The 26,244-nt window shown below is 37.2% G+C and overlaps 4 protein-coding genes across 4 annotated transcripts; all 4 read right to left on the reverse strand.

The window, feature by feature from the left end:
- Nucleotides 1-662: 662 nt before the first annotated feature.
- LOC142944767 (immunoglobulin lambda-1 light chain-like) lies at nt 663-2,821 on the reverse strand. The gene is made up of 4 exons (XM_076085876.1): nt 2,758-2,821; nt 2,348-2,672; nt 1,999-2,033; nt 663-1,184 (listed from the first exon to the last, which is right to left on the reverse strand). Exons 1-4 carry the CDS (start codon nt 2,795-2,797, stop codon nt 856-858), a joined length of 729 nt encoding a protein of 242 aa, XP_075941991.1. The 5' UTR covers nt 2,798-2,821; the 3' UTR covers nt 663-855.
- Nucleotides 2,822-7,676: 4,855 nt separating this feature from the next.
- On the reverse strand, nt 7,677-9,824 carry LOC142944768 (immunoglobulin lambda-1 light chain-like). Its single transcript, XM_076085878.1, has 4 exons — nt 9,761-9,824; nt 9,351-9,675; nt 9,002-9,036; nt 7,677-8,195 (listed from the first exon to the last, which is right to left on the reverse strand). The coding sequence occupies exons 1-4, from the start codon at nt 9,798-9,800 to the stop codon at nt 7,867-7,869; spliced, it is 729 nt and encodes a 242-aa protein (XP_075941993.1). The 5' UTR covers nt 9,801-9,824; the 3' UTR covers nt 7,677-7,866.
- A 5,114-nt stretch (nt 9,825-14,938) lies between these two features.
- LOC142944770 (immunoglobulin lambda-1 light chain-like) lies at nt 14,939-17,102 on the reverse strand. The gene is made up of 4 exons (XM_076085880.1): nt 17,042-17,102; nt 16,632-16,956; nt 16,283-16,317; nt 14,939-15,467 (listed from the first exon to the last, which is right to left on the reverse strand). The coding sequence occupies exons 1-4, from the start codon at nt 17,079-17,081 to the stop codon at nt 15,139-15,141; spliced, it is 729 nt and encodes a 242-aa protein (XP_075941995.1). The 5' UTR covers nt 17,082-17,102; the 3' UTR covers nt 14,939-15,138.
- Nucleotides 17,103-22,219: 5,117 nt separating this feature from the next.
- LOC142944769 (immunoglobulin lambda-1 light chain-like) lies at nt 22,220-24,384 on the reverse strand. The gene is made up of 4 exons (XM_076085879.1): nt 24,321-24,384; nt 23,911-24,235; nt 23,562-23,596; nt 22,220-22,748 (listed from the first exon to the last, which is right to left on the reverse strand). Exons 1-4 carry the CDS (start codon nt 24,358-24,360, stop codon nt 22,420-22,422), a joined length of 729 nt encoding a protein of 242 aa, XP_075941994.1. The 5' UTR covers nt 24,361-24,384; the 3' UTR covers nt 22,220-22,419.
- Between the last annotated feature and the right edge of the window lie 1,860 nt (nt 24,385-26,244).

Raw genomic sequence — 26,244 nt, forward strand, 5'->3', positions numbered from 1 at the left:
GTAAGCTTACTTTCCAAGTCACAAGGCCATTCTCATCACACACTGACACCATGCTGGGGACCCTCTGCACTCTCATCACTGCTCTCACATGTGAGGAGGCTGACTTACTGCTGCTTTGAGCTCATGTTGGATTCATCAGTCTGTGTGTTTCTCTTGAATTCATGTCATCTTGTTGTTTACTATCGTCAGTGGTGGTCTGTAACTTATGGTTCTGGTTTCTCCTCTCCGAAACACACATCTAATTATCAGAATGATAAAGATTATAATTTGATCATAAACAATGTGGAGGAGGAAGACTCGGCGGTCTATTACTGTAATACATGGGACGGCTCTGTTGCTGAGTTCGTATCACAGTGATTTACACTGTGACAAAAACCTCTTCCCTAAACGCAGTCACTTCTGCATTCTGTCCCCCTTAAATATACATCTTTAATATAAAGCATGTGTCTCAACTAAAGGACAGATTTATATTCTTAAAGCCAGCAGTCTGGTAGGCTTTAGAGATTAAAAAAGTAATTTTCTTAAATTACATTAATATTTTACAATTTTGCATGCAAATTTTCTTAATAAAGCTAAAATTTAAAGTAAGACAAAGAGTGATCTACAAAGCACCTGCTTCTTCTTAAAAGCTATTTTCAGGGACAAAATGACAAGAAATATAATGTTTTACACAATGCTTTTTTATTGAATAAGTCTTAATACATTTTATCATTTGCAAAGCTGATACAACACCTCCACCTAACTGTCACAACATGTATTACAAGCATGCAGACACATGTTCTAACATGTAAAGCTTGTGATGAACAAACAGCACAAAGAGTAAAGAAGCAGATGTTAAACGCTCATTCTGCTCCTCTACTGTTGTTCAGAGGGACAGTCGGACTTCTTGATGTGTTTCTCTGAAGTCTGGGAGCCCAAAGACACTTTACATGTGTAAACCTGATCCATGTTCCAGTCTGACGTCTGGACGGACAGATAGCTGCTGATGTGGAAAGTCTGGTCGGGTTGTTTAACAGCGGTGCTGGTAGAGATCCCACTGCTCACTGGACTCCCTCCAGACATCCAGGTCACATCTGCAAAAGGCACAGACTGACTGGACAGACAGGCCAGAGAGGCTTTGTTGGACCGGAGCTCAGCACTGGACGGAGGGAAGACAGTCAGGACGGGAGGAGTGAGGCTGGAGCCTGAAACACAAGGAGGACTTTAATTAATGAACGAGAATCAAATCATCAATACAAAGCATGACAGTAACAGATTAATTTATTAGTTGTGTTGAACATATAGCAAACCTGCTGAAGAACTAAAATATTTTAAATTTGCAAAAAAACATTTAGTAATCATCACCTAAATATAAGTGTGTTCCTTGTTAAAACATTTACAATTTATTACAAACTTTTTAAATATTCTTTATGATTTTTAGGTTGGAAACTGTCATAAAGTCCCTTTCTGTGTCATATTTAAATTCTAATAAATCAATGTGACAAATTCATCTTTAATAGTAGTCCCTTTGGTTTTGTGAAGTCTGTAACACCAAAGGACATTAATTTAATTTAAAATAGTCACAATGATATTCAGGTAAAGTTACAATGAATCCTAAACTTTAAAAGATTAGTAAATCAACATTACAAGAACAGCTTGGTGTTGATGTCACACTGTAAAATAATCTTGACTAATGATTTCACATAATGATCTACAATGTTAAAATAAATAAGAATATTTAAAATGTTGTGTGACTGTTAAAAAGATCCTCAGTCATCAATGAACGTTTGAGTATTTGTCAAATATGTTTAAAATATTATGATAGTTTGCAGATCTTTCCTTTGCCTTCAAACTCAAAGCCTGGTGTCAAAGCAGGTGTTAAAAAGTCTCAATTTAAATCACCCAACAACATGTTGAACATTTTAAATAATTACCAAAATACACATTGATTATTTCCTCTTAATATTGATCAGAAACAGATAATAGATCCAGTTTTATGATCAGATAAAAAGTACTTACTTGTCACAGTCAGCTTGGTTCCTTGTCCGAATACCACAGTGATTCAGTTTGTACACATGGCTGTACAAAAACCTCCTGACTCTCTAATGAGGGGAGTGGAACTGAAACATGCTGTTGAGACCAACTTTCACTGTCAACATCTCATTCACTTCATCAGTCTGATCTTATTCCTAAACACTGCTGCACTTGTTTCAAACACTCTCGTCTCTTTAGAGGAATTCATTTCATGTCCTTCAATGTTTTGTTCCAGTTTTGCTGATTTCAGTGGTTTTATTTCGCTCAGAAATGAAGAAATCTGTAGTGAGTGTCTGATGGAGGTTTTTGTCACAGTGTGAACCACTGTGGTACAGCTGCAGAAGCAGAGTTATCCCATGTCCCACAGTAATACTGAGCAGAGTCTCCTGCCTCTGCCTGCTTTATGATGAACTGGTATTCTATGCTTGATGAGGATTTAGAGTTGAACCGGTCTGAGGAGAATCCTGATCCAAAGGTTGGTGAATTGTGAGAATGGTAAAATCTCACAACATACTGAGGAGCTTCACCAGGAACCTGTTTATACCAACTGACATAATGTCCATCATCTCTCTGAATGTTGCAGTTGAGAACAACCTCTTGTCCTGTAGAAACTGTGTGGACAGCAGGCGTCTGAGTCAGCACTTTCACTGCATCAACATCTGTCAACACACAGAGAGAAGAAATAAGGTGAAAGGTTTCTGTGTGAAAATGTGTGCTGTAAAATGAATGAGAAGAATATCTTACATGTGAGAGCAGTGATGAGAGTGCAGAGGATCCCCAGCATGGTGTCAGTGTGTGGTGTAAACGTTCCTTACTGTCCAGCTGAGAGGTGAGCAGGGTTGGAGTGTGAGGAGAAGAGACTCTGAAGCTTATAAAGACACTGAGGAGAGGAGAAGTGGAGGAGGAGGAGCCTAAACCATGAACACAGTTATCAAATATAAAACAGGTATGTTGTTTAATGTCTTATCACCAGATCATTTTGTACCAATAATCTGATGTTTCATTAATTATTTTTTTCATCACCAAATATCTTCGTATTATCTTTGGATGTCTGCAGATCTCTCTTGCATACATGGAGGAGTGTTATCAGACATGTTTTCTCTTTAAAACTAATCATACAAAGAAAGCCGTGGTTCAATATTTGAGCTCAAAATATGTGTTTTCATTATATTAAATATCAATAAACAGTGTGTAATGTTTTTCTTAAGATATCTGATCTATTTTAGTATACTGTATGTCAAACCATGTTGGGCAATTTCCACTGACACATCTGCTGCAACTAAAATAAAAAAATCACAACCTTCGGAATATTTAAATAATATATCACGTTTCTTGGAGAGTTTGAGCTGTAACACCTTGTTAAGTTCCCTAAATTATGTTCTCCTTGTTTTCAAATTCATGTTATTTTTGAGTTTCCTGTTTTATTTTGAATCTACCTTAGCGTAATCAAGTTCACTTTATTTGTAAAACATTCACAAATTGACTCTTTTAACTGTTTTGTTTGCATCTTGTTCTGTAATCATACAAGTATTTACATTGTTTATTTTGACATTAGTTGTGACAGCTTGAAGTTCACAAAAGTGAAAATATCTCAGTCCATATATAATATGTGTAGTTGCCTCCATGATAAACAACCCTGTTTACTATTCTTTTAGTTTGCTGCCATATAAACTGGATGATGATTGTTCTGCTGCAACTTTTATCTCAACCAGAACACAGGCTGAGACAAAGCAGCAGGTGGACAGAAGACGGGAGGATTGACTGATACTGACGGATGTCTGTGTTCTTCATTCTTTATAAACTTCACTCAGAAATGTTATTTATTTTATTGACATTTTACATTTGTTTCCAGTGAGATATTAATGACTTTGTATAGTTTATTTGCTGTTGTAAACACGACTGTTTCTACTCTAGAAACAATATTTAGCTATAACTTAATTATGAATAACTTCTAATTCTGTTCTGAATTTATTTGTGTGTGTATGAAATAATAGGTCTCTCTACACTAAGAGAAGAAATCAGTAGCAACTCTGAGATTGAGATTTAATTGATTTATATAGAATTTTGAAGTTTTCCAAAATTAGGTGGCGTCCTAAATGTAATCTAAATTTAAATGATCTGATTTATAATAATGATGTCTTATCATGGAAGCTGAGTACGATCATTTTTTTGTACTAATCTATGGGTTTATGATTCATAATTGAGTTTTTAATAATAATGGTGACATATTTTGATATTAATTAAATATATATTAAATCTTCTACAAGCAATCACGCTACAGTACAAAGATATACATGGGCACCAGAGGATTTCTCTCCAGAAGGATAAATACATTTAGATCAGCAAATAAGAAACTATTAGAAACTTCCTACAATTTGAAACAAGTGTGATGAGCAGAGAGACACATTCATATTTACTGTAAACAATTATTGTTTTTAATGTAAAAGATCATGACTTGACTTTACTTGTGTGAACATTCTGCATGTATAACAGAAAACTAGTAAGTTTGAAGATATATGTTTAAACATATGAGGGGAAGTTACTGAAAGCATTGACTGATGGCTTCACTCTCAGTCAAGATGTGTCAGAGTCTCAAAAAGCAGAAGTATTGAGTGAAGAGGTTTTTGTCACAGTGTAAATCACTGTGATACGAGCTGTTTAACAGAGTCGTCCCATGTATTACAGTAATAGACTGCTGAGTCTCCCTACTCCATGTTGTTTATGATCAAACGATAATCTGATGTTGACTGATGAGTAGATGTAAACTTTGGAGAGGAAAACCCAGAGCCATAGGTTGGAGAGCTGGAGCTGCTATGAAAATATAAAACAAGCTGAGGAACTCCTCCAGGAATCTGTTTGTACCAGCGAGCTTCACTGTTGGTAACAGTCCCCAGGTTACAGTCCATGGTGGCTGTCTCTCCTCTCCTCACCGTCACAACAGGCTTCTGTGTCACCACCGTCACACCACTCACACCTGAAACAACAAGATGACATGGAGTCAAGAGAAACACACAGACTGATGAATCCAACATGAGCTCAAAGCAGCAGTAAGTCAGCCTCCTCACATGTGAGAGCAGTGATGAGAGTGCAGAGGGTCCCCAGCATGGTGTCAGTGTGTGGTGTAGGCTAAACGTCCCTTACTGTCCAGCTGAGAGGTGAGCAGGGTTGGAGTGTGAGGAGAAGAGACTCTGAAGCTTATAAAGACACTGAGGAGAGGAGAAGTGGAGGAGGAGGAGCATAAACCATGAACACAGTTATCAAATATAAAACAGGTATGTTGTTTAATGTCTTATCACCAGATCATTTTGTACCAATAATATGATGTTTTTTGATATTTTGTTCATGACCAAATATCTTCATATTATCTTTGGGACTCTGCAGATTTCCCTTCTATACATGGAGGAGTGTTATATGACATGTTTTCTCTTTAAAACTAATTTTAAAAATCATGAGGTTGCTCCAAATATTTGGTTTCATTATGTTACACAATAAACAGTGTGTAATGTTTTTCATTAGATATCTTTTATTTCATATTTATTTTAATTTACTGTCTGTCAAACCATGTTGGGTAACTTCCACCAACACATCTGCAGCAACTAAAATCATAAATCACAACTTTCACAACATTGAAATAATAAATCACGTTTTTGGAGAGTTTGATCTGGAACACCTCGTCAAGTTCCTTAAGTCATGTTCTCTTTGTTTCCACATTTATTTCATTTTTTGGGTTTCCAGTTTTATTTTTTCCGTCACCTTTCTCTCTCGTTTCAGATAACATCACTTCCTGCCCTTGTGTGTTTCCATCCAGCTTGATTACCTTTCCCTGTCCTGATCAGCTCACCTGTTCCCAATTACCCCTCCTCCTCCCTTGAGTATTTAGTCTGTGTGCTCCCTTTTGTCTGTGCCAGTTTGTCTTAGTATCTCTGTGTCTAATGTTCCAGTAATTTCTCCCTGTGGTCTTGGTTAGCTGGTTCTTGACTCTATACAGACATCCTATCTACCAAACCTCTGCTGGTAAAAAATGAGTTTTTTTTAACTGTCCTGGTCTTGAGTTGTGCTTTTGAGTCCTTGCCTCAGGTGTGGCTTTGGCCTTAATATGAGCAACAAAAACTATAAGATATTACAAATTAAAAAGTTTACATCTGCATGGGAAAATGTCAGAGGCATCGTTCCCCATGATAGCTTTACTCACAGCAATTTATACCAGTCTCTTAAAAAGCAGAAGTGTTGAGTGAAGAGGTTTTTGTCACAGTGTAAATCACTGTGATACGTGCTGATTAACAGAGTCGTCCCATGTGTGACAGTAATAGACTGCTGAGTCTCCCTCCTCCATGTTGTTTATGATCAAACGATAATCTGTTCTTGACTGATGAGTAGATGTAAACTTTGGAGAGGAGAAACCGGAGCCATAGGTTGGAGAGCTGTGGCTGTGATAAAAATATAAAACAAACTGAGGAACTCCTCCAGGAATCTGTTTGTACCAGCGAGCTTCACTGTTGGTAACAGTCCCCAGGTTACAGTCCATGGTGGCTGTCTCTCCTCTCCTCACCGTCACAACAGGCTTCTGTGTCACCACCGTCACACCACTCACACCTGAAACAACAAGATGACATGGAGTCAAGAGAAACACACAGACTGATGAATCCAACATGAGCTCAAAGCAGCAGTAAGTCAGCCTCCTCACATGTGAGAGCAGTGATGAGAGTGCAGAGGGTCCCCAGCATGGTGTCAGTGTGTGATGAGAATGGCCTTGTGACTTGGAAAGTCAGCTTACTGCTGACAGAGTAGAGGGTTTGGAGGATGAGGAGAGGAGGTGCTGGAGGAGCAATTTATTACAACGCTGAGACTGAGAGTGACTGACAGGAGGAGGAGCTTTGATTAAATCTGCATGCTTTCTCACAGGTGTTGGTCCTTTATCTTCTGTGGCAGGAAATGTCTTTAATTCATCCATTAATGTCAGTAGATGAAAACTTAAGTTAACAAAACACAATAATGTCATGATGTCAAAAAACCTGCAGTATGAATGTAATTTTATTTCCAATTTCTAATGGATGGGATTCATTGATGAAGGTTTTTATCATTGTGAATCATTCAGCTTATACGTTTTTATAAATAAATGATATAGATATTTACTGCAGTATATAATCTTTGGCTCTGCACGCATCAGCATAATTCACATTATGAGGTAAACTGTCTGTGATTGACTAAATGTTACTTGCTAAAAAACACAAGTTTGTTTCCAGTCAGAGACAGTTCCCTCTTATTTTACAGAGAGCTGACACTTGACCTCTTCATTTACATGGAGCTATAAATAAGAAGAGGAGGCCTGCAGCTGCATCCTGGGAAGGAAGTGGGAGTACAGAGGTGATGCTTCACTGATAGAGGATGAAAACTCAGTTTCAGATCAGATTTTCATCTAATATTCTCACATCTTAAATGTTTTAATCTGTAAATTTCTCTGTTCTACTTTCATTACAAATAAAGTACAAATAACGATGTAGCTTTCAGAATTAACATAAACATATTCAATTAAGAATTAAACAGAAATAAGTCTGTTGTGTGTGCTGGACTAAATGTAATTATCAGTGAACATTGTGAGAGAAAATATATTGAAGGAAACAACATTTAAATGATCTTCTCATGAGTAAAAATACATTCAACACTTTTTGTTCTTAAAGTTTTTATTTATTGATTTTTGAAATATGCAGCGTTGCAAAGCTGATACAACACCTCCACCTAACTGTCACAACATGTATTACAAGCATGCAGACACATGTTCTAACATGTAAAGCTTGTGATGAACAAACAGCACAAAGAGTAAAGAAGCAGATGTTAAACGCTCATTCTGCTCCTCTACTGTTGTTCAGAGGGACAGTTGGACTTCTTGATGTGTTTCTCTGAAGTCTGGGAGCCCAAAGACACTTTACATGTGTAAACCTGATCCATGTTCCAGTCTGACGTCTGGACGGACAGATAGCTGCTGATGTGGAAAGTCTGGTCGGGTTGTTTAACAGCGGTGCTGGTAGAGATCCCACTGCTCACTGGACTCCCTCCAGACATCCAGGTCACATCTGCAAAAGGCACAGACTGACTGGACAGACAGGCCAGAGAGGCTTTGTTGGACCGGAGCTCAGCACTGGACGGAGGGAAGACAGTCAGGACGGGAGGAGTGAGGCTGGAGCCTGAAACACAAGGAGGAGTTTAATTAATGAACTAGAATAGAATCATTAATACAAAGCACGACATCACAGATTCATTTATTAGTTGTGTTGAACATATAGCAAACCTGCTGAAGAACTAAAATATTTTAAATTGGCAAAAACATTTAATAATCATCACCTAAATATAAGTGTGTTCCTTGTTAAAACATTTACAATTTATGACAAACTTTGAAATATTCTGTATGATTTTTAGGCTGCAAACTGTCATAAAGTCCCTTTCTGTGTCATATTTAAATTCTAATAAATCAATGTGACAAATTCATCTTTAATTGTAGTCCCTTTGGTTTTGTGAAGTCTGTAACACCAAAGGACATTAATTTAATTTAAAATAGTCACAATGATATTCAGGTAAACTTACAATGAATCCTAAACTTTAGAAGATTAGTAAATCAACATTACAAGAACAGCTTGGTGTTGATGTCACACTGTAAAATAATCTTGACTAATGATTTCACATAATGATCTACAATGTTAAAATAAACAAGAATATTTAAAATGTTGTGCGACTGTAAAAAAGATCCTCAGTCATCAATGAACGTTTGAGTGTCAAATATGTTTAAAATATTATGATCGTTTGCAGATCTTTCCTTTGCCTTCAAACTCAAAGCCTGGTGTCAAAGCAGGTGTTAAAAAGTCTCAATTTAAATCACCCAACAACATGTTGAACATTTTAAATAATTACCAAAATACACATTGATTATTTCCTCTTAATATTGATCAGAAACAGATAATAGATCCAGTTTTATGATCAGATAAAAAGTACTTACTTGTCACAATCAGCTTGGTTCCTTGTCCGAATACCACAGTGATTCAGTTTGTACACATGGCTGTACAAAAACCTCCTGACTCTCTAATGAGGGGAGTGGAACTGAAACATGCTGTTGAGACCAACTTTCACTGTCAACATCTCATTCACTTCATCAGTCTGATCTTATTCCTAAACACTGCTGCACTTCTTTCAAACACTCTCGTCTCTTTAGAGGAATTCATTTCATGTCCTTCAATGTTTTGTTACAGTTTTGCTGATTTCAGTGGTTTTATTTTGCTCAGAAATGAAGAAATCTGTAGTGAGTGTCTGATGGAGGTTTTTGTCACAGTGTGAACCACTGTGGTACAGCTGCAGAAGCAGAGTCATCCCATGTCTGACAGTAATACTGAGCAGAGTCTCCTGCCTCTGCCTGCTTTATGATGAACTGGTATTCTATGCTTGATGAGGATTTAGAGTTGAACCGGTCTGAGGAGAATCCTGATCCAAAGTCGAGCGAACTGTCATGATGGTAAAATCCGAGAACATACTGAGGAGCTTCACCAGGAACCTGTTTATACCAATTGACATAATTGTTATCAGATCGCTGAATGTTGCAGTTGAGAACAACCTCTTGTCCTGTAGAAACTGTGTGGACAGCAGGCGTCTGAGTCAGCACTATCACTGCATCAACATCTGTCAACACACAGAGAGAAGAAATAAGGTGAAAGGTTTCTGTGTGAAAATGTGTGGTGTAAAATGAATGAGAAGAATATCTTACATGTGAGAGCAGTGATGAGAGTGCAGAGGATCCCCAGCATGGTGTCAGTGTGTGGTGTAAACGTTCCTTACTGTCCAGCTGAGAGGTGAGCAGGGTTGGAGTGTGAGGAGAAGAGACTCTGAAGCTTATAAAGACACTGAGGAGAGGAGAAGTGGAGGAGGAGGAGCCTAAACTATGAACACAGTTATCAAATATGAAACAGGTATGTGGTTTAATGTCTTATCACCAGATCATTTTGTACCAATGATCTGTTTCATAAATTGTTTTTTTCATCACCAAATATCTTTGTATTATCTTTGGATGTCTGCAGATCTCTCTTGCATACATGGAGGAGTGTTATCAGACATGTTTTCTCTTTAAAACTAATCATACAAAGAAAGCTGTGGTTCAATATTTGAGCTCAAAATATGTGTTTTCATTATATTATACACAATAAACAGTGTGTAATGTTTTTCTTCAGATATCTGATCTATTTTAGTTTACTGTATGTCAAACCATGTTGGGTAAATTCCACTGACAAATGTGCTGCAACTAAAATCACAACCGTCACAATATTTAAATAATATATCACGTTTCTTGGAGAGTTTGAGCTGTAACACCTTGTTAAGTTCCCTAAGTTATGTTCTCCTTGTTTTCACATTCATGTTATTTTTGAGTTTCCTGTTTTATTCTTCATTTTGAATCTACCTTAGCGTAATCAAGTTCACTTTATTTGTAAAACATTCACAAATTGACTCTTTTAACTGTTGTGTTTGCATCTTGTTCTGTAATCATACAAGTATTTACGTTGTTTAATTTTACATTAATTGTGACAGCTTGAAGTTCACAAAATCGTGAACAGTGAAAATATCTCAGTCCATATATAATATGTGTAGTTGCCTCCATGATAAACAACCCTGTTTACTATTATTTTAGTTTGCTGCCATATAAACTGGATGATGATTGTTCTGCTGCAACTTTTATCTCAACCAGAACACAGGCTGAGACAAAGCAGCAGGTGGACAGAAGACGGGAGGATTGACTGATACTGACGGATGTCTGTGTTCTTCATTCTTTATAAACTTCACTCAGAAATGTTATTTATTTTATTGACATTTTACATTTGTTTCCAGTGAGATATTAATGACTTTGTATAGTTTATTTGCTGTCGTAAACACGACTGTTTCTGCTCTAGAAACAATATTCAGCTATAACTTAATTATAAATAACTTCTAATTCTGTTCTGAATTTATTTGTGTGTGTATGAAATAATAGGTCTCTCTACACTAAGAGAAGAAATCAGTAGCAACCGTGAGATTTAAATTGAATTGATTTATATAGAATTTTGAAGTTTTCCAAAATTAGGTGGCGTCCTAAATGTAATCTAAATTTAAATGATCTGATTTATATTAATGATGTCTTATCATGGAAGCTGAGTACGATCATTTTTTTGTACTAATCTATGGGTTTATGATTCATAATTGAGTTTTTAATAATAATGGTGACATATTTTGATATTGATTAAATATATATTAAATCTTCTACAAGCAATCACGCTACAGTACAAAGATATACATGGGCACCAGAGGATTTCTCTCCAGAAGGATAAATACATTTAGATCAGCAAATAAGAAACTATTAGAAACTTCCTACAATTTGAAACAAGTGTGATGAGCAGAGAGACACATTCATATTTACTGTAAACAATTATTGTTTTTTTAATGTCATCATCATGACTTGACTTTACTTGTGTGAACATTCTGCATGTATAACAGAAAACTAGTAAGTTTGAAGATATATGTTTAAACATATGAGGGGAAGTTACTGAAAGCATTGACTGATGGCTTCACTCTCAGTCAAGATGTGTCAGAGTCTCAAAAAGCAGAAGTATTGAGTGAAGAGGTTTTTGTCACAGTGTAAATCACTGTGATACGTGCTGACTAACAGAGCCGTCCCATGTGTGACAGTAATAGACTGCTGAGTCTCCCTCCTCCATGTTGTTAATGATCAAACGATAATCTGATGTTGACTGATGAGTAGATGTGAACTTTGGAGAGGAAAACCCAGAGCCATAGGTTGGAGAGCTGTAGCCGTGATAAAAATATAAAACAAACTGAGGAACTCCTCCAGGAATCTGTTTGTACCAGCGAGCAGCACTGCCAGTAACAGTCCCCAGGTTACAGTCCATGGTGGCTGTCTCTCCTCTCCTCACCGTCACAACAGGCTTCTGTGTCACCACCGTCACACCACTCACACCTGAAACAACAAGATGACATGAAGTCAAGAGAAACACACAGACTGATGAATCCAACATGAGCTCAAAGCAGCAGTAAATCAGCCTCCTCACATGTGAGAGCAGTGATGAGAGTGCAGAGGGTCCCCAGCATGGTGTCAGTGTGTGGTGTAGGCTAAACGTCCCTTACTGTCCAGCTGAGAGGTGAGCAGGGTTGGAGTGTGAGGAGAAGAGACTCTGAAGCTTATAAAGACACTGAGGAGAGGAGAAGTGGAGGAGGAGGAGCCTAAACCATGACACTGTTTTCAAATATAAAACAGGTATGTGGTTTAATGTCTTATCACCAGATCATTTTGTACCAATAATATGATGTTTCTTGATATTTTGTTCATGACCAAATATCTTCATATTATCTTTGGGACTCTGCAGATTTCCCTTCTAGACATGGAGGAATGTTATAGGACGTGTTGTCTCTTTAAAATTAATTTAAAAAAAACATGTGGTTGCTTCAAGTATGGTGGTTTCATTATGTTACACAATAAACAGTGTATAATGTTTTTCATTGGATACCTTTTATTTCATATTCATTTTAATTTACTGTATGTCAAACCATGTTGGGTAACACATCTGCAGCAACTGAAATCATAAATCACAACTTTCACAACATTTAAATAATATATCACATTTTTGTAGAGTTTGAGCTGTAACACCTTGTTAAGTTCCATAAGATATGTTCTCTTTGTTTTCACACTTATGTCATTTTTGGGGTTTCTAGTTTTATTAGCTGAGAAGTGAAAAGAGTTGTATTGAAGAGGAGACACTGAAGCATATAAAGACACAGAGCAGAGGAGACGTGGAGGAGGAGGAGCTAAGCACAACACTGTTTTCGTTCATTTGTAAATGATTATTAATTAATTTACCGGTATGTGTTTTTGCATCATATCCAAAAATCTGTTTGTTTCACTTTATTGTTTTGTTGTTATTCCAGTTGTCTTTGGAGGCCTGCTGTTGTCCTTTACATCAGTATTAATAACCCTGGCGGTGCAAAAAATTTGTTTTATTCTTTTTTGTTTCATTTGCAAGTCATAATATAAACATGATAAAGCTTTCTTGCATCTTTCATCTGCTAGATGAACAGTGGACCTCTTTAGGAAGTGAACATTGTGCAGTTGGATTACTGTTTGGTGCAAACCTAAATGCAAAGATATACATTTGCACCAGATGATTTCTCTCCTGAAGGATCATTTATTTAGATCAGCAAATGAGAAGGTATTGCAAACTTTATATAGTTTGAATCGAGTGTGATGAGTAGCAATAAGACACATAAATATTCACTTAAATAATGATTTTGTATTCAACGATGTAAGATCACAACTATAGTCTTTACTTGTGTGAACATTCTGCATGTATAATAGAAAACTAGTAAGTTTGAAGATATCTGTTTAAACATATGAGGGGAAGTTACTGAAAGCATTGACTGATGGCTTCACTCTCAGTCAAGATGTGTCAGAGTCTCAAAAAGCAGAAGTATTGAGTGAAGAGGTTTTTGTCACAGTGTAAATCACTGTGATACGTACTGACTAACAGAGCTGTCCCATGTGTGACAGTAATAGACTGCTGAGTCTCCCTCCTCCATGTTGTTTATGATCAAACGATAATCTGATGTTGACTGATGAGTAGATGTAAACTTTGGAGAGGAGAAACCGGAGCCATAGATTGGAGAGCTGTAGCTGCTATGAAAATATAAAACAAACTGAGGAACTCCTCCAGGAATCTGTTTGTACCAGCGAGCTTCACTGTTGGTAACAGTCCCCAGGTTACAGTCCATGGTGGCTGTCTCTCCTCTCCTCACCGTCACAACAGGCTTCTGTGTCACCACCGTCACACCACTCACACCTGGAAACAACAAGATGACATGGAGTCAAGAGAAACACACAGACTGATGAATCCAACATGAGCTCAAAGCAGCAGTAAGTCAGCCTCCTCACATGTGAGAGCAGTGATGAGAGTGCAGAGGGTCCCCAGCATGGTGTCAGTGTGTGATGAGAATGGCCTTGTGACTTGGAAAGTGAGCTTACTGCTGACAGAGTAGAGGGTTTGGAGGATGAGGAGAGGAGGTGCTGGAGGAGCAATTTATTACAACGCTGAGACTGAGAGTGACTGACAGGAGGAGGAGCTTTGATTAAATCTGCATGATTTCTCACAGGTGTTGGTCCTTTATCTTCTGTGGAGGAAATGTCTTTAATTCATCCATTAATGTCTGTAGATGAAAACTTAAGTTAACAAAAGACAATAATGTCATGATGTCATAAAACCTGCAGTATGATTGTCATTTTATTTTCAATTTCTAATGAATGAGATCCATTGATGAAGGTTTTTATCATTGTGAATCATTTAGCTTAAGTTTTTATGAATAAATAATATAGATATTTACTGCAGTATATAATCTTTGGCTCTGCACACATCAGCATAATTCACATTAAGAGGTAAACTGTCTGTTGTTGACTAAATGTTACTTGCTAAAAAACACAAGTTTGTTTCCAGTCAGAGACAGTTCCCTCTTATTTTACAGAGAGCTGACACTTGACCTCTTCATTTACATGGAGCTATTAATGAGAAGAGGAGGCCTGCAGGTGCATCCTGGGAAGGAAGTGGGAGTACAGAGGTGATGCTTCACTGATAGAGGATGAAAACTCAGTTTCAGATCAGATTTTCATCTAATATTCTCACATCTTAAATGTTTTAATCTGTAAATCTCTCTGTTCTACTTTCATTGCAAATAAAGTACAAATAACGATGTAGCTTTCAGAATTAACATAAACATATTCATCCGAGAATTAAACAGAAATAAGTCTGTTGTGTGTGCTGGACTAAATGTAATTATCAGTGAACATTGTGAGAAAAAATATATATTGAAGGAAACAACATTTAAATGATCTTCTCATGAGTAAAAATACATTCAACACTTTTTGTTCTTAAAGTTTTCTTTATTTTTTATTGATTGATTCTTGAAATATGCAGCGTTGCAAAGCTGATACAACACCTCCACCTAACTGTCACAACATGTATTACAAGCATGCAGACACATGTTCTAACATGTAAAGCTTGTGATGAACAAACAGCACAAAGAGTAAAGAAGCAGATGTTAAACGCTCATTCTGCTCCTCTACTGTTGTTCAGAGGGACAGTCGGACTTCTTGATGTGTTTCTCTGAAGTCTGGGAGCCCAAAGACACTTTACATGTGTAAACCTGATCCATGTTCCAGTCTGACGTCTGGACGGACAGATAGCTGCTGATGTGGAAAGTCTGGTCGGGTTGTTTAACAGCGGTGCTGGTAGAGATCCCACTGCTCACTGGACTCCCTCCAGACATCCAGGTCACATCTGCAAAAGGCACAGACTGACTGGACAGACAGGCCAGAGAGGCTTTGTTGGACCGGAGCTCAGCACTGGACGGAGGGAAGACAGTCAGGACGGGAGGAGTGAGGCTGGAGCCTGAAACACAAGGAGGACTTTAATTAATGAACGAGAATCAAATCATCAATACAAAGCATGACATCACAGATTCATTTATTAGTTGTGTTGAACATATAGCAAACCTGCTGAAGAACTAAAATATTTTAAATTTGCAAAAAAACATTTAGTAATCATCACCTAAATATAAGCAGTGTTCCTTGTTAAAACATTTACAATTTATTACAAACTTTGAAATATTCTGTATGATTTTTTTAGGCTGGAAACTGTCATAAAGTCCCTTTCTCTGTCATATTTAAATTCTAATAAATCAATGTGACAAATTCATCTTTAATAGTAGTCCCTTTGGTTTTGTGAAGTCTGTAACACCAAAGGACACTAATTTAATTTAAAATAGTCACAATGATATTCAGGTAAACTTACAATGAATCCTAAACTTTAGAAGATTAGTAAATCAACATTACAAGAACAGCTTGGTGTTGATGTCACACTGTAAAATAATCTTCAATAAATTATTTCACATAATGATCTACAATGTTAAAATAAATAAGAATATTTTAAATGTTGTGTGACTGTTAAAAGATCCTCAGTCATCAATGAACGTTTGAGTATTTGTCAAATATGTTTAAAATATTATGATAGTTTGCAGATCTTTCCTTTGCCTTCAAACTCAAAGCCTGGTGTCAAAGCAGGTGTTAAAAAGTCTCAATTTAAATCACTAAACAACATGTTGAACATTTTAAATAATTACCAAAATACACATTGATTATTTCCTCTTAATATTGATCAGAAACAGATAATAGATCCAGTTTTATGATCAGATAAAAAGTACTTACTTGTCACAGTCAGCTTGGTTCCTTGTCCGAATACCACAGTGATTCAGTTTGTACACATGGCTGTACAAAAACCTCCTGACTCTCTAATGAGGGGAGTGGAACTGAAACATGCTGTTGAGACCAACTTTCACTGTCAACATCTCATTCACTTCATCAGTCTGATCTTATTCCTAAACACTGCTGCACTTGTTTCAAACACTCTCGTCTCTTTAGAGAAATTCATTTCATGTCCTTCAATGTTTTGTTCCAGTTTTGCTGATTTCAGTGGTTTTATTTCGCTCAAAAATGAAGAAATCTGTAGTGAGTGTCTGATGGAGGTTTTTGTCACAGTGTGAACCACTGTGGTACAGCTGCAGAAGCAGAGCTATCATATGTCCCACAGTAATACTGAGCAGAGTCTCCTGCCTCTGCCTGCTTTATGATGAACTGGTATTCTATGCTTGATGAGGATTTAGAGTTGAACCGGTCTGAGGAGAATCCTGATCCAAAGTCGAGCGAACTGCCAGAATAGTGAAATCTGAGAACATACTGAGGAGCTTCACCAGGAACCTGTTTATACCAACTGACATAATAACCATCATATCTCTGGATGTTGCAGTTGAGAACAACCTCTTGTCCTGTAGAAACTGTGTGGACAGCAGGCGTCTGAGTCAGCACTTTCACTGCATCAACATCTGTCAACACACAGAGAGAAGAAATAAGGTGAAAGGTTTCTGTGTGAAAATGTGTGCTGTAAAATGAATGAGAAGAATATCTTACATGTGAGAGCAGTGATGAGAGTGCAGAGGATCCCCAGCATGGTGTCAGTGTGTGGTGTAAACGTCCCTTACTGTCCAGCTGAGAGGTGAGCAGGGTTGGAGTGTGAGGAGAAGAGACTCTGAAGCTTATAAAGACACTGAGGAGAGGAGAAGTGGAGGAGGAGGAGCCTAAACTATGAACACAGTTATCAAATATGAAACAGGTGTGTGGTTTAATGTCTTATCACCAGATCATTTTGTACCAATGATCTGTTTCATAAATTGTTTTTTTCATCACCAAATATCTTTGTATTATCTTTGGATGTCTGCAGATCTCTCTTGCATACATGGAGGAGTGTTATCAGACATGTTTTCTCTTTAAAACTAATCATACAAAGAAAGCTGTGGTTCAATATTTGAGCTCAAAATATGTGTTTTCATTATATTATACACAATAAACAGTGTGTAATGTTTTTCTTCAGATATCTGATCTATTTTAGTTTACTGTATGTCAAACCATGTTGGGTAAATTCCACTGACAAATGTGCTGCAACTAAAATCACAACCGTCACAATATTTAAATAATATATCACGTTTCTTGGAGAGTTTGAGCTGTAACACCTTGTTAAGTTCCCTAAGTTATGTTCTCCTTGTTTTCACATTCATGTTATTTTTGAGTTTCCTGTTTTATTCTTCATTTTGAATCTACCTTAGCGTAATCAAGTTCACTTTATTTGTAAAACATTCACAAATTGACTCTTTTAACTGTTGTGTTTGCATCTTGTTCTGTAATCATACAAGTATTTACGTTGTTTAATTTTACATTAATTGTGACAGCTTGAAGTTCACAAAATCGTGAACAGTGAAAATATCTAAGTCCATATATAATAAGTATAGTTGCCTCCATGATAAACAACCCTGTTTACTATTATTTTAGTTTGCTGCCATATAAACTGGATGATGATTGTTCTGCTGCAACTTTTATCTCAACCAGAACACAGGCTGAGACAAAGCAGCAGGTGGACAGAAGACGGGAGGATTGACTGATACTGACGGATGTCTGTGTTCTTCATTCTTTATAAACTTCACTCAGAAATGTTATTTATTTTATTGACATTTTACATTTGTTTCCAGTGAGATATTAATGACTTTGTATAGTTTATTTGCTGTCGTAAACACGACTGTTTCTGCTCTAGAAACAATATTCAGCTATAACTTAATTATAAATAACTTCTAATTCTGTTCTGAATTTATTTGTGTGTGTATGAAATAATAGGTCTCTCTACACTAAGAGAAGAAATCAGTACCAACCGTGAGATTTAAATTGAATTGATTTATATAGAATTTTGAAGTTTTCCAAAATTAGGTGGCGTCCTAAATGTAATCTAAATTTAAATGATCTGATTTATATTAATGATGTCTTATCATGGAAGCTGAGTACGATCATTTTTTTGTACTAATCTATGGGTTTATGATTCATAATTGAGTTTTTAATAATAATGGTGACATATTTTGATATTGATTAAATATATATTAAATCTTCTACAAGCAATCACGCTACAGTACAAAGATATACATGGGCACCAGAGGATTTCTCTCCAGAAGGATAAATACATTTAGATCAGCAAATAAGAAACTATTAGAAACTTCCTACAATTTGAAACAAGTGTGATGAGCAGAGAGACACATTCATATTTACTGTAAACAATTATTGTTTTTTTAATGTCATCATCATGACTTGACTTTACTTGTGTGAACATTCTGCATGTATAACAGAAAACTAGTAAGTTTGAAGATATATGTTTAAACATATGAGGGGAAGTTACTGAAAGCATTGACTGATGGCTTCACTCTCAGTCAAGATGTGTCAGAGTCTCAAAAAGCAGAAGTATTGAGTGAAGAGGTTTTTGTCACAGTGTAAATCACTGTGATACGTGCTGACTAACAGAGCCGTCCCATGTGTGACAGTAATAGACTGCTGAGTCTCCCTCCTCCATGTTGTTAATGATCAAACGATAATCTGATGTTGACTGATGAGTAGATGTGAACTTTGGAGAGGAAAACCCAGAGCCATAGGTTGGAGAGCTGTAGCCGTGATAAAAATATAAAACAAACTGAGGAACTCCTCCAGGAATCTGTTTGTACCAGCGAGCAGCACTGCCAGTAACAGTCCCCAGGTTACAGTCCATGGTGGCTGTCTCTCCTCTCCTCACCGTCACAACAGGCTTCTGTGTCACCACCGTCACACCACTCACACCTGAAACAACAAGATGACATGAAGTCAAGAGAAACACACAGACTGATGAATCCAACATGAGCTCAAAGCAGCAGTAAATCAGCCTCCTCACATGTGAGAGCAGTGATGAGAGTGCAGAGGGTCCCCAGCATGGTGTCAGTGTGTGGTGTAGGCTAAACGTCCCTTACTGTCCAGCTGAGAGGTGAGCAGGGTTGGAGTGTGAGGAGAAGAGACTCTGAAGCTTATAAAGACACTGAGGAGAGGAGAAGTGGAGGAGGAGGAGCCTAAACCATGACACTGTTTTCAAATATAAAACAGGTATGTGGTTTAATGTCTTATCACCAGATCATTTTGTACCAATAATATGATGTTTCTTGATATTTTGTTCATGACCAAATATCTTCATATTATCTTTGGGACTCTGCAGATTTCCCTTCTAGACATGGAGGAATGTTATAGGACGTGTTGTCTCTTTAAAATTAATTTAAAAAAAACATGTGGTTGCTTCAAGTATGGTGGTTTCATTATGTTACACAATAAACAGTGTATAATGTTTTTCATTGGATACCTTTTATTTCATATTCATTTTAATTTACTGTATGTCAAACCATGTTGGGTAACACATCTGCAGCAACTGAAATCATAAATCACAACTTTCACAACATTTAAATAATATATCACATTTTTGTAGAGTTTGAGCTGTAACACCTTGTTAAGTTCCATAAGATATGTTCTCTTTGTTTTCACACTTATGTCATTTTTGGGGTTTCTAGTTTTATTAGCTGAGAAGTGAAAAGAGTTGTATTGAAGAGGAGACACTGAAGCATATAAAGACACTGAGCAGAGGAGACGTGGAGGAGGAGGAGCTAAGCACAACACTGTTTTCGTTCATTTGTAAATGATTATTAATTAATTTACCGGTATGTGTTTTTGCATCATATCCAAAAATCTGTTTGTTTCACTTTATTGTTTTGTTGTTATTCCAGTTGTCTTTGGAGGCCTGCTGTTGTCCTTTACATCAGTATTAATAACCCTGGCGGTGCAAAAAATTTGTTTTATTCTTTTTTGTTTCATTTGCAAGTCATAATATAAACATGATAAAGCTTTCTTGCATCTTTCATCTGCTAGATGAACAGTGGACCTCTTTAGGAAGTGAACATTGTGCAGTTGGATTACTGTTTGGTGCAAACCTAAATGCAAAGATATACATTTGCACCAGATGATTTCTCTCCTGAAGGATCATTTATTTAGATCAGCAAATGAGAAGGTATTGCAAACTTTATATAGTTTGAATCGAGTGTGATGAGTAGCAATAAGACACATAAATATTCACTTAAATAATGATTTTGTATTCAACGATGTAAGATCACAACTATAGTCTTTACTTGTGTGAACATTCTGCATGTATAATAGAAAACTAGTAAGTTTGAAGATATCTGTTTAAACATATGAGGGGAAGTTACTGAAAGCATTGACTGATGGCTTCACTCTCAGTCAAGATGTGTCAGAGTCTCAAAAAGCAGAAGTATTGAGTGAAGAGGTTTTTGTCACAGTGTAAATCACTGTGATACGTACTGACTAACAGAGCTGTCCCATGTGTGACAGTAATAGACTGCTGAGTCTCCCTCCTCCATGTTGTTTATGATCAAACGATAATCTGATGTTGACTGATGAGTAGATGTAAACTTTGGAGAGGAGAAACCGGAGCCATAGATTGGAGAGCTGTAGCTGCTATGAAAATATAAAACAAACTGAGGAACTCCTCCAGGAATCTGTTTGTACCAGCGAGCTTCACTGTTGGTAACAGTCCCCAGGTTACAGTCCATGGTGGCTGTCTCTCCTCTCCTCACCGTCACAACAGGCTTCTGTGTCACCACCGTCACACCACTCACACCTGGAAACAACAAGATGACATGGAGTCAAGAGAAACACACAGACTGATGAATCCAACATGAGCTCAAAGCAGCAGTAAGTCAGCCTCCTCACATGTGAGAGCAGTGATGAGAGTGCAGAGGGTCCCCAGCATGGTGTCAGTGTGTGATGAGAATGGCCTTGTGACTTGGAAAGTGAGCTTACTGCTGACAGAGTAGAGGGTTTGGAGGATGAGGAGAGGAGGTGCTGGAGGAGCAATTTATTACAACGCTGAGACTGAGAGTGACTGACAGGAGGAGGAGCTTTGATTAAATCTGCATGATTTCTCACAGGTGTTGGTCCTTTATCTTCTGTGGAGGAAATGTCTTTAATTCATCCATTAATGTCTGTAGATGAAAACTTAAGTTAACAAAAGACAATAATGTCATGATGTCATAAAACCTGCAGTATGAATGTCATTTTATTTTCAATTTCTAATGAATGAGATCCATTGATGAAGGTTTTTATCATTGTGAATCATTTAGCTTAAGTTTTTATGAATAAATAATATAGATATTTACTGCAGTATATAATCTTTGGCTCTGCACACATCAGCATAATTCACATTAAGAGGTAAACTGTCTGTTGTTGACTAAATGTTACTTGCTAAAAAACACAAGTTTGTTTCCAGTCAGAGACAGTTCCCTCTTATTTTACAGAGAGCTGACACTTGACCTCTTCATTTACATGGAGCTATTAATGAGAAGAGGAGGCCTGCAGGTGCATCCTGGGAAGGAAGTGGGAGTACAGAGGTGATGCTTCACTGATAGAGGATGAAAACTCAGTTTCAGATCAGATTTTCATCTAATATTCTCACATCTTAAATGTTTTAATCTGTAAATCTCTCTGTTCTACTTTCATTGCAAATAAAGTACAAATAACGATGTAGCTTTCAGAATTAACATAAACATATTCATCCGAGAATTAAACAGAAATAAGTCTGTTGTGTGTGCTGGACTAAATGTAATTATCAGTGAACATTGTGAGAAAAAATATATATTGAAGGAAACAACATTTAAATGATCTTCTCATGAGTAAAAATACATTCAACACTTTTTGTTCTTAAAGTTTTCTTTATTTTTTATTGATTGATTCTTGAAATATGCAGCGTTGCAAAGCTGATACAACACCTCCACCTAACTGTCACAACATGTATTACAAGCATGCAGACACATGTTCTAACATGTAAAGCTTGTGATGAACAAACAGCACAAAGAGTAAAGAAGCAGATGTTAAACGCTCATTCTGCTCCTCTACTGTTGTTCAGAGGGACAGTCGGACTTCTTGATGTGTTTCTCTGAAGTCTGGGAGCCCAAAGACACTTTACATGTGTAAACCTGATCCATGTTCCAGTCTGACGTCTGGACGGACAGATAGCTGCTGATGTGGAAAGTCTGGTCGGGTTGTTTAACAGCGGTGCTGGTAGAGATCCCACTGCTCACTGGACTCCCTCCAGACATCCAGGTCACATCTGCAAAAGGCACAGACTGACTGGACAGACAGGCCAGAGAGGCTTTGTTGGACCGGAGCTCAGCACTGGACGGAGGGAAGACAGTCAGGACGGGAGGAGTGAGGCTGGAGCCTGAAACACAAGGAGGAGTTTAATTAATGAACGAGAATCAAATCATCAATACAAAGCATGTCATCACAGATTCATTTATTAGTTGTGTTGAACATATAGCAAACCTGCTGAAGAACTAAAATATTTTAAATTTGCCAAAAACATTTAGTAATCATCACCTAAATATAAGCAGTGTTCCTTGTTCAAACATTTACAATTTATGACAAACTTTGAAATATTCTGTATGATTTTTAGGCTGCAAACTGTCATAAAGTCCCTTTCTCTGTCATATTTAAATTCTAATAAATCAATGTGACAAATTCATCTTTAATAGTAGTCCCTTTGGTTTTGTGAAGTCGTTAACACCAAAGGACATTAATTTAATTTAAAATAGTCACAATGATATTCTGGTAAAGTTACAATGAATCCTAAACTTTAGAAGATTAGTAAATCAACATTACAAGAACAGCTTGGTGTTGATGTCACACTGTAAAATAATCTTCAATAAATTATTTCACATAATGATCTACAATGTTAAAATAAACAAGAATATTTTAAATGTTGTGCGACTGTAAAAAAGATCCTCAGTCATCAATGAACGTTTGAGTATTTGTCAAATATGTTTAAAATATTATGATCGTTTGCAGATCTTTCCTTTGCCTTCAAACTCAAAGCCTGGTGTCAAAGCAGGTGTTAAAAAGTCTCAATTTAAATCACCAAACAACATGTTGAACATTTTAAATAATTACCAAAATACACATTGATTATTTCCTCTTAATATTGATCAGAAACAGATAATAGATCCAGTTTTATGATCAGATAAAAAGTACTTACTTGTCACAATCAGCTTGGTTCCTTGTCCGAATACCACAGTGATTCAGTTTGTACACATGGCTGTACAAAAACCTCCTGACTCTCTAATGAGGGGAGTGGAACTGAAACATGCTGTTGAGACCAACTTTCACTGTCAACATCTCATTCACTTCATCAGTCTGATCTTATTCCTAAACACTGCTGCACTTGTTTCAAACACTCTCGTCTCTTTAGAGGAATTCATTTCATGTCCTTCAATGTTTTGTTCCAGTTTTGCTGATTTCAGTGGTTTTATTTTGCTCAGAAATGTAAAAATCTGTAGTGAGTGTCTGATGGAGGTTTTTGTCACAGTGTGAACCACTGTGGTACAGCTGCAGAAGCAGAGTCATCCCATGTCTCACAGTAATACTGAGCAGAGTCTCCTGCCTCTGCCTGCTTTATGATGAACTGGTATTCTATGCTTGATGAGGATTTAGAGTTGAACCGGTCTGAGGAGAATCCTGATCCAAAGTCGAGCGAACTGCCAGAATGGAGAAATCTGAGAACATACTGAGGAGCTTCACCAGGAACCTGTTTATACCAACTGACATAATTTCCATCAGATCTCTGAATGTTGCAGTTGAGAACAACCTCTTGTCCTGTAGAAACTGTGCGGACAGCAGGCGTCTGAGTCAGCACTATCACTGCATCAACATCTGTCAACACACAGAGAGAAGAAATAAGGTGAAAGGTTTCTGTGTGAAAATGTGTGTTGTAAAATGAATGAGAAGAATATCTTACATGTGAGAGCAGTGATGAGAGTGCAGAGGATCCCCAGCATGGTGTCAGTGTGTGGTGTAAACGTTCCTTACTGTCCAGCTGAGAGGTGAGCAGGGTTGGAGTGTGAGGAGAAGAGACTCTGAAGCTTATAAAGACACTGAGGAGAGGAGAAGTGGAGGAGGAGCCTAAACCATGAACACAGTTATCAAATATAAAACAGGTGTGTGGTTTAATGTCTTATCACCAGATCATTTTGTACCAATAATCTGATGTTTCATAAATTATTTTTTTCATGACCAAATATCTTCGTATTATCTTTGGATGTCTGCAGATCTCTCTTGCATATGTTGCACCCTTAAAATGAACCGTCCAACAACACGTCCATCTTCGTTTTGCAACTTTTATTTACAAACCCCACGGTTAAGCACAAGCACATCTTTTCCTTCAGCCTGCATACATCACGTTCTCTCTAAACTCTCTTAAAGCGACAGCGCTTTCTTCTAAAGGGTCAGTACACCAACTTTCTTCCCTTTACAGTTAGCAAGCATACCGTTCAGTAGTTAATAACATTACCTACTGAAGTAATACAAATATGAATGAACTTAAACACATATTTAAAGCAAATGATTTTACATAGACACCCTGACAAATGACATATTTCAGTGCGCTACACCCTCCCCCACTAAAAATAATAAAATGTTGGCAACACATTTTTCTTTGGGTGGTATCACCATTAGTTGAACATCAAGATAACACATTTGAACATCGTGAAATGAGTACTGACTAGTATACAGTTACATAATCATACATAATAGCTACACATCTGATGACTACCACAGCATGACTACAGGATAGATAGGCAACTATTTATTTTCCTGTCTGGTTGTATTGTCTTAATCTTTCGGTACATTGGTAGGCCTCCCAAGTCCATTAAGTCACATATGGCAATATCTACCATTCCAACATACTTAATGTACATTAACATTATACATGCTTTAAGGTGTAGTACTATTACTCACAGAATACCTTTTGTGTCGCCTTGTTACATTGTAACACCACTTTTTCTGCAAATAAACTTGTGCTTTTTCTTTCAGTTTCAAGAAATGAATTTCTGAATGACTAATGAATTACTGCAACCGTATTACTTAACAAATATTCAAACAAATATAAATACTCAAATTCACGTTAGCTGTGTTCCTGACTATGAACTCAAACACTATGTTCAATTCTCTACTTTCTCAACTGCGTAACACTAGGTTTCCCTAATTCACTATACGTAAGGATACACCTTGGTTGGCGTGTCCTTGTTGAACGTCTGACTCTCTCAGGTTCATGGTCGTCCTCTGAAGACACTGCATCCTTTTCATACACTTGGTGTTCTGGTTCTTCCTCAGAATCTGAGTGTTGACTCTGCCTCATCTCCTGCTCCTGAAGTATTGTCTCCCCCATTTGACCTCTGTCCTGAGTAGTGTCCTCATCCTGTGGCTGACTCCTTTCGTTCTGAATGGGTCTTTCAGCCTGAGTTTCTACTCTGGAAAGTCGTTTCGTCGTGGGCTTGAAGACTGGAGCTTGAGGGTTAAGGTGAGTCTTTTGGCTATGTCCAGGCACCCACAAAGCATATTCTCCCTCGCTTGAACTCTCAGAGTCTCCATGGTAAGTCTGAGCCTTTACTCTCGGTTTTGGATTGTTATTCTTCTCTTTCTTATGGTCCTTATTTCTTTCTTTCTGGTATTTGATGCTCTGTTCATCAACAAGGTAAGGACAAGGTAACAGAAGATTTCTGTGTAGGATTCTCTCTCTACCTTCTCCATCCAGAGGTTTCACAACATACACAGGACTGTTTGCTCCTCTTCGGTCTTTGACCACATGTACTTTGTTTTCCCAGTAAGCACGTATCTTTCCTGGTCCTCCTCTCTCGGACAGGTTTCTGATCAGTACATGGTCG

The sequence above is a fragment of the Anarhichas minor genome, unplaced genomic scaffold (assembly GCF_050575085.1).
Source record: "Anarhichas minor isolate MPS153535 unplaced genomic scaffold, ASM5057508v1 ptg000007l, whole genome shotgun sequence".
NCBI classification, from domain to species: Eukaryota; Metazoa; Chordata; class Actinopteri; order Perciformes; family Anarhichadidae; genus Anarhichas; species Anarhichas minor.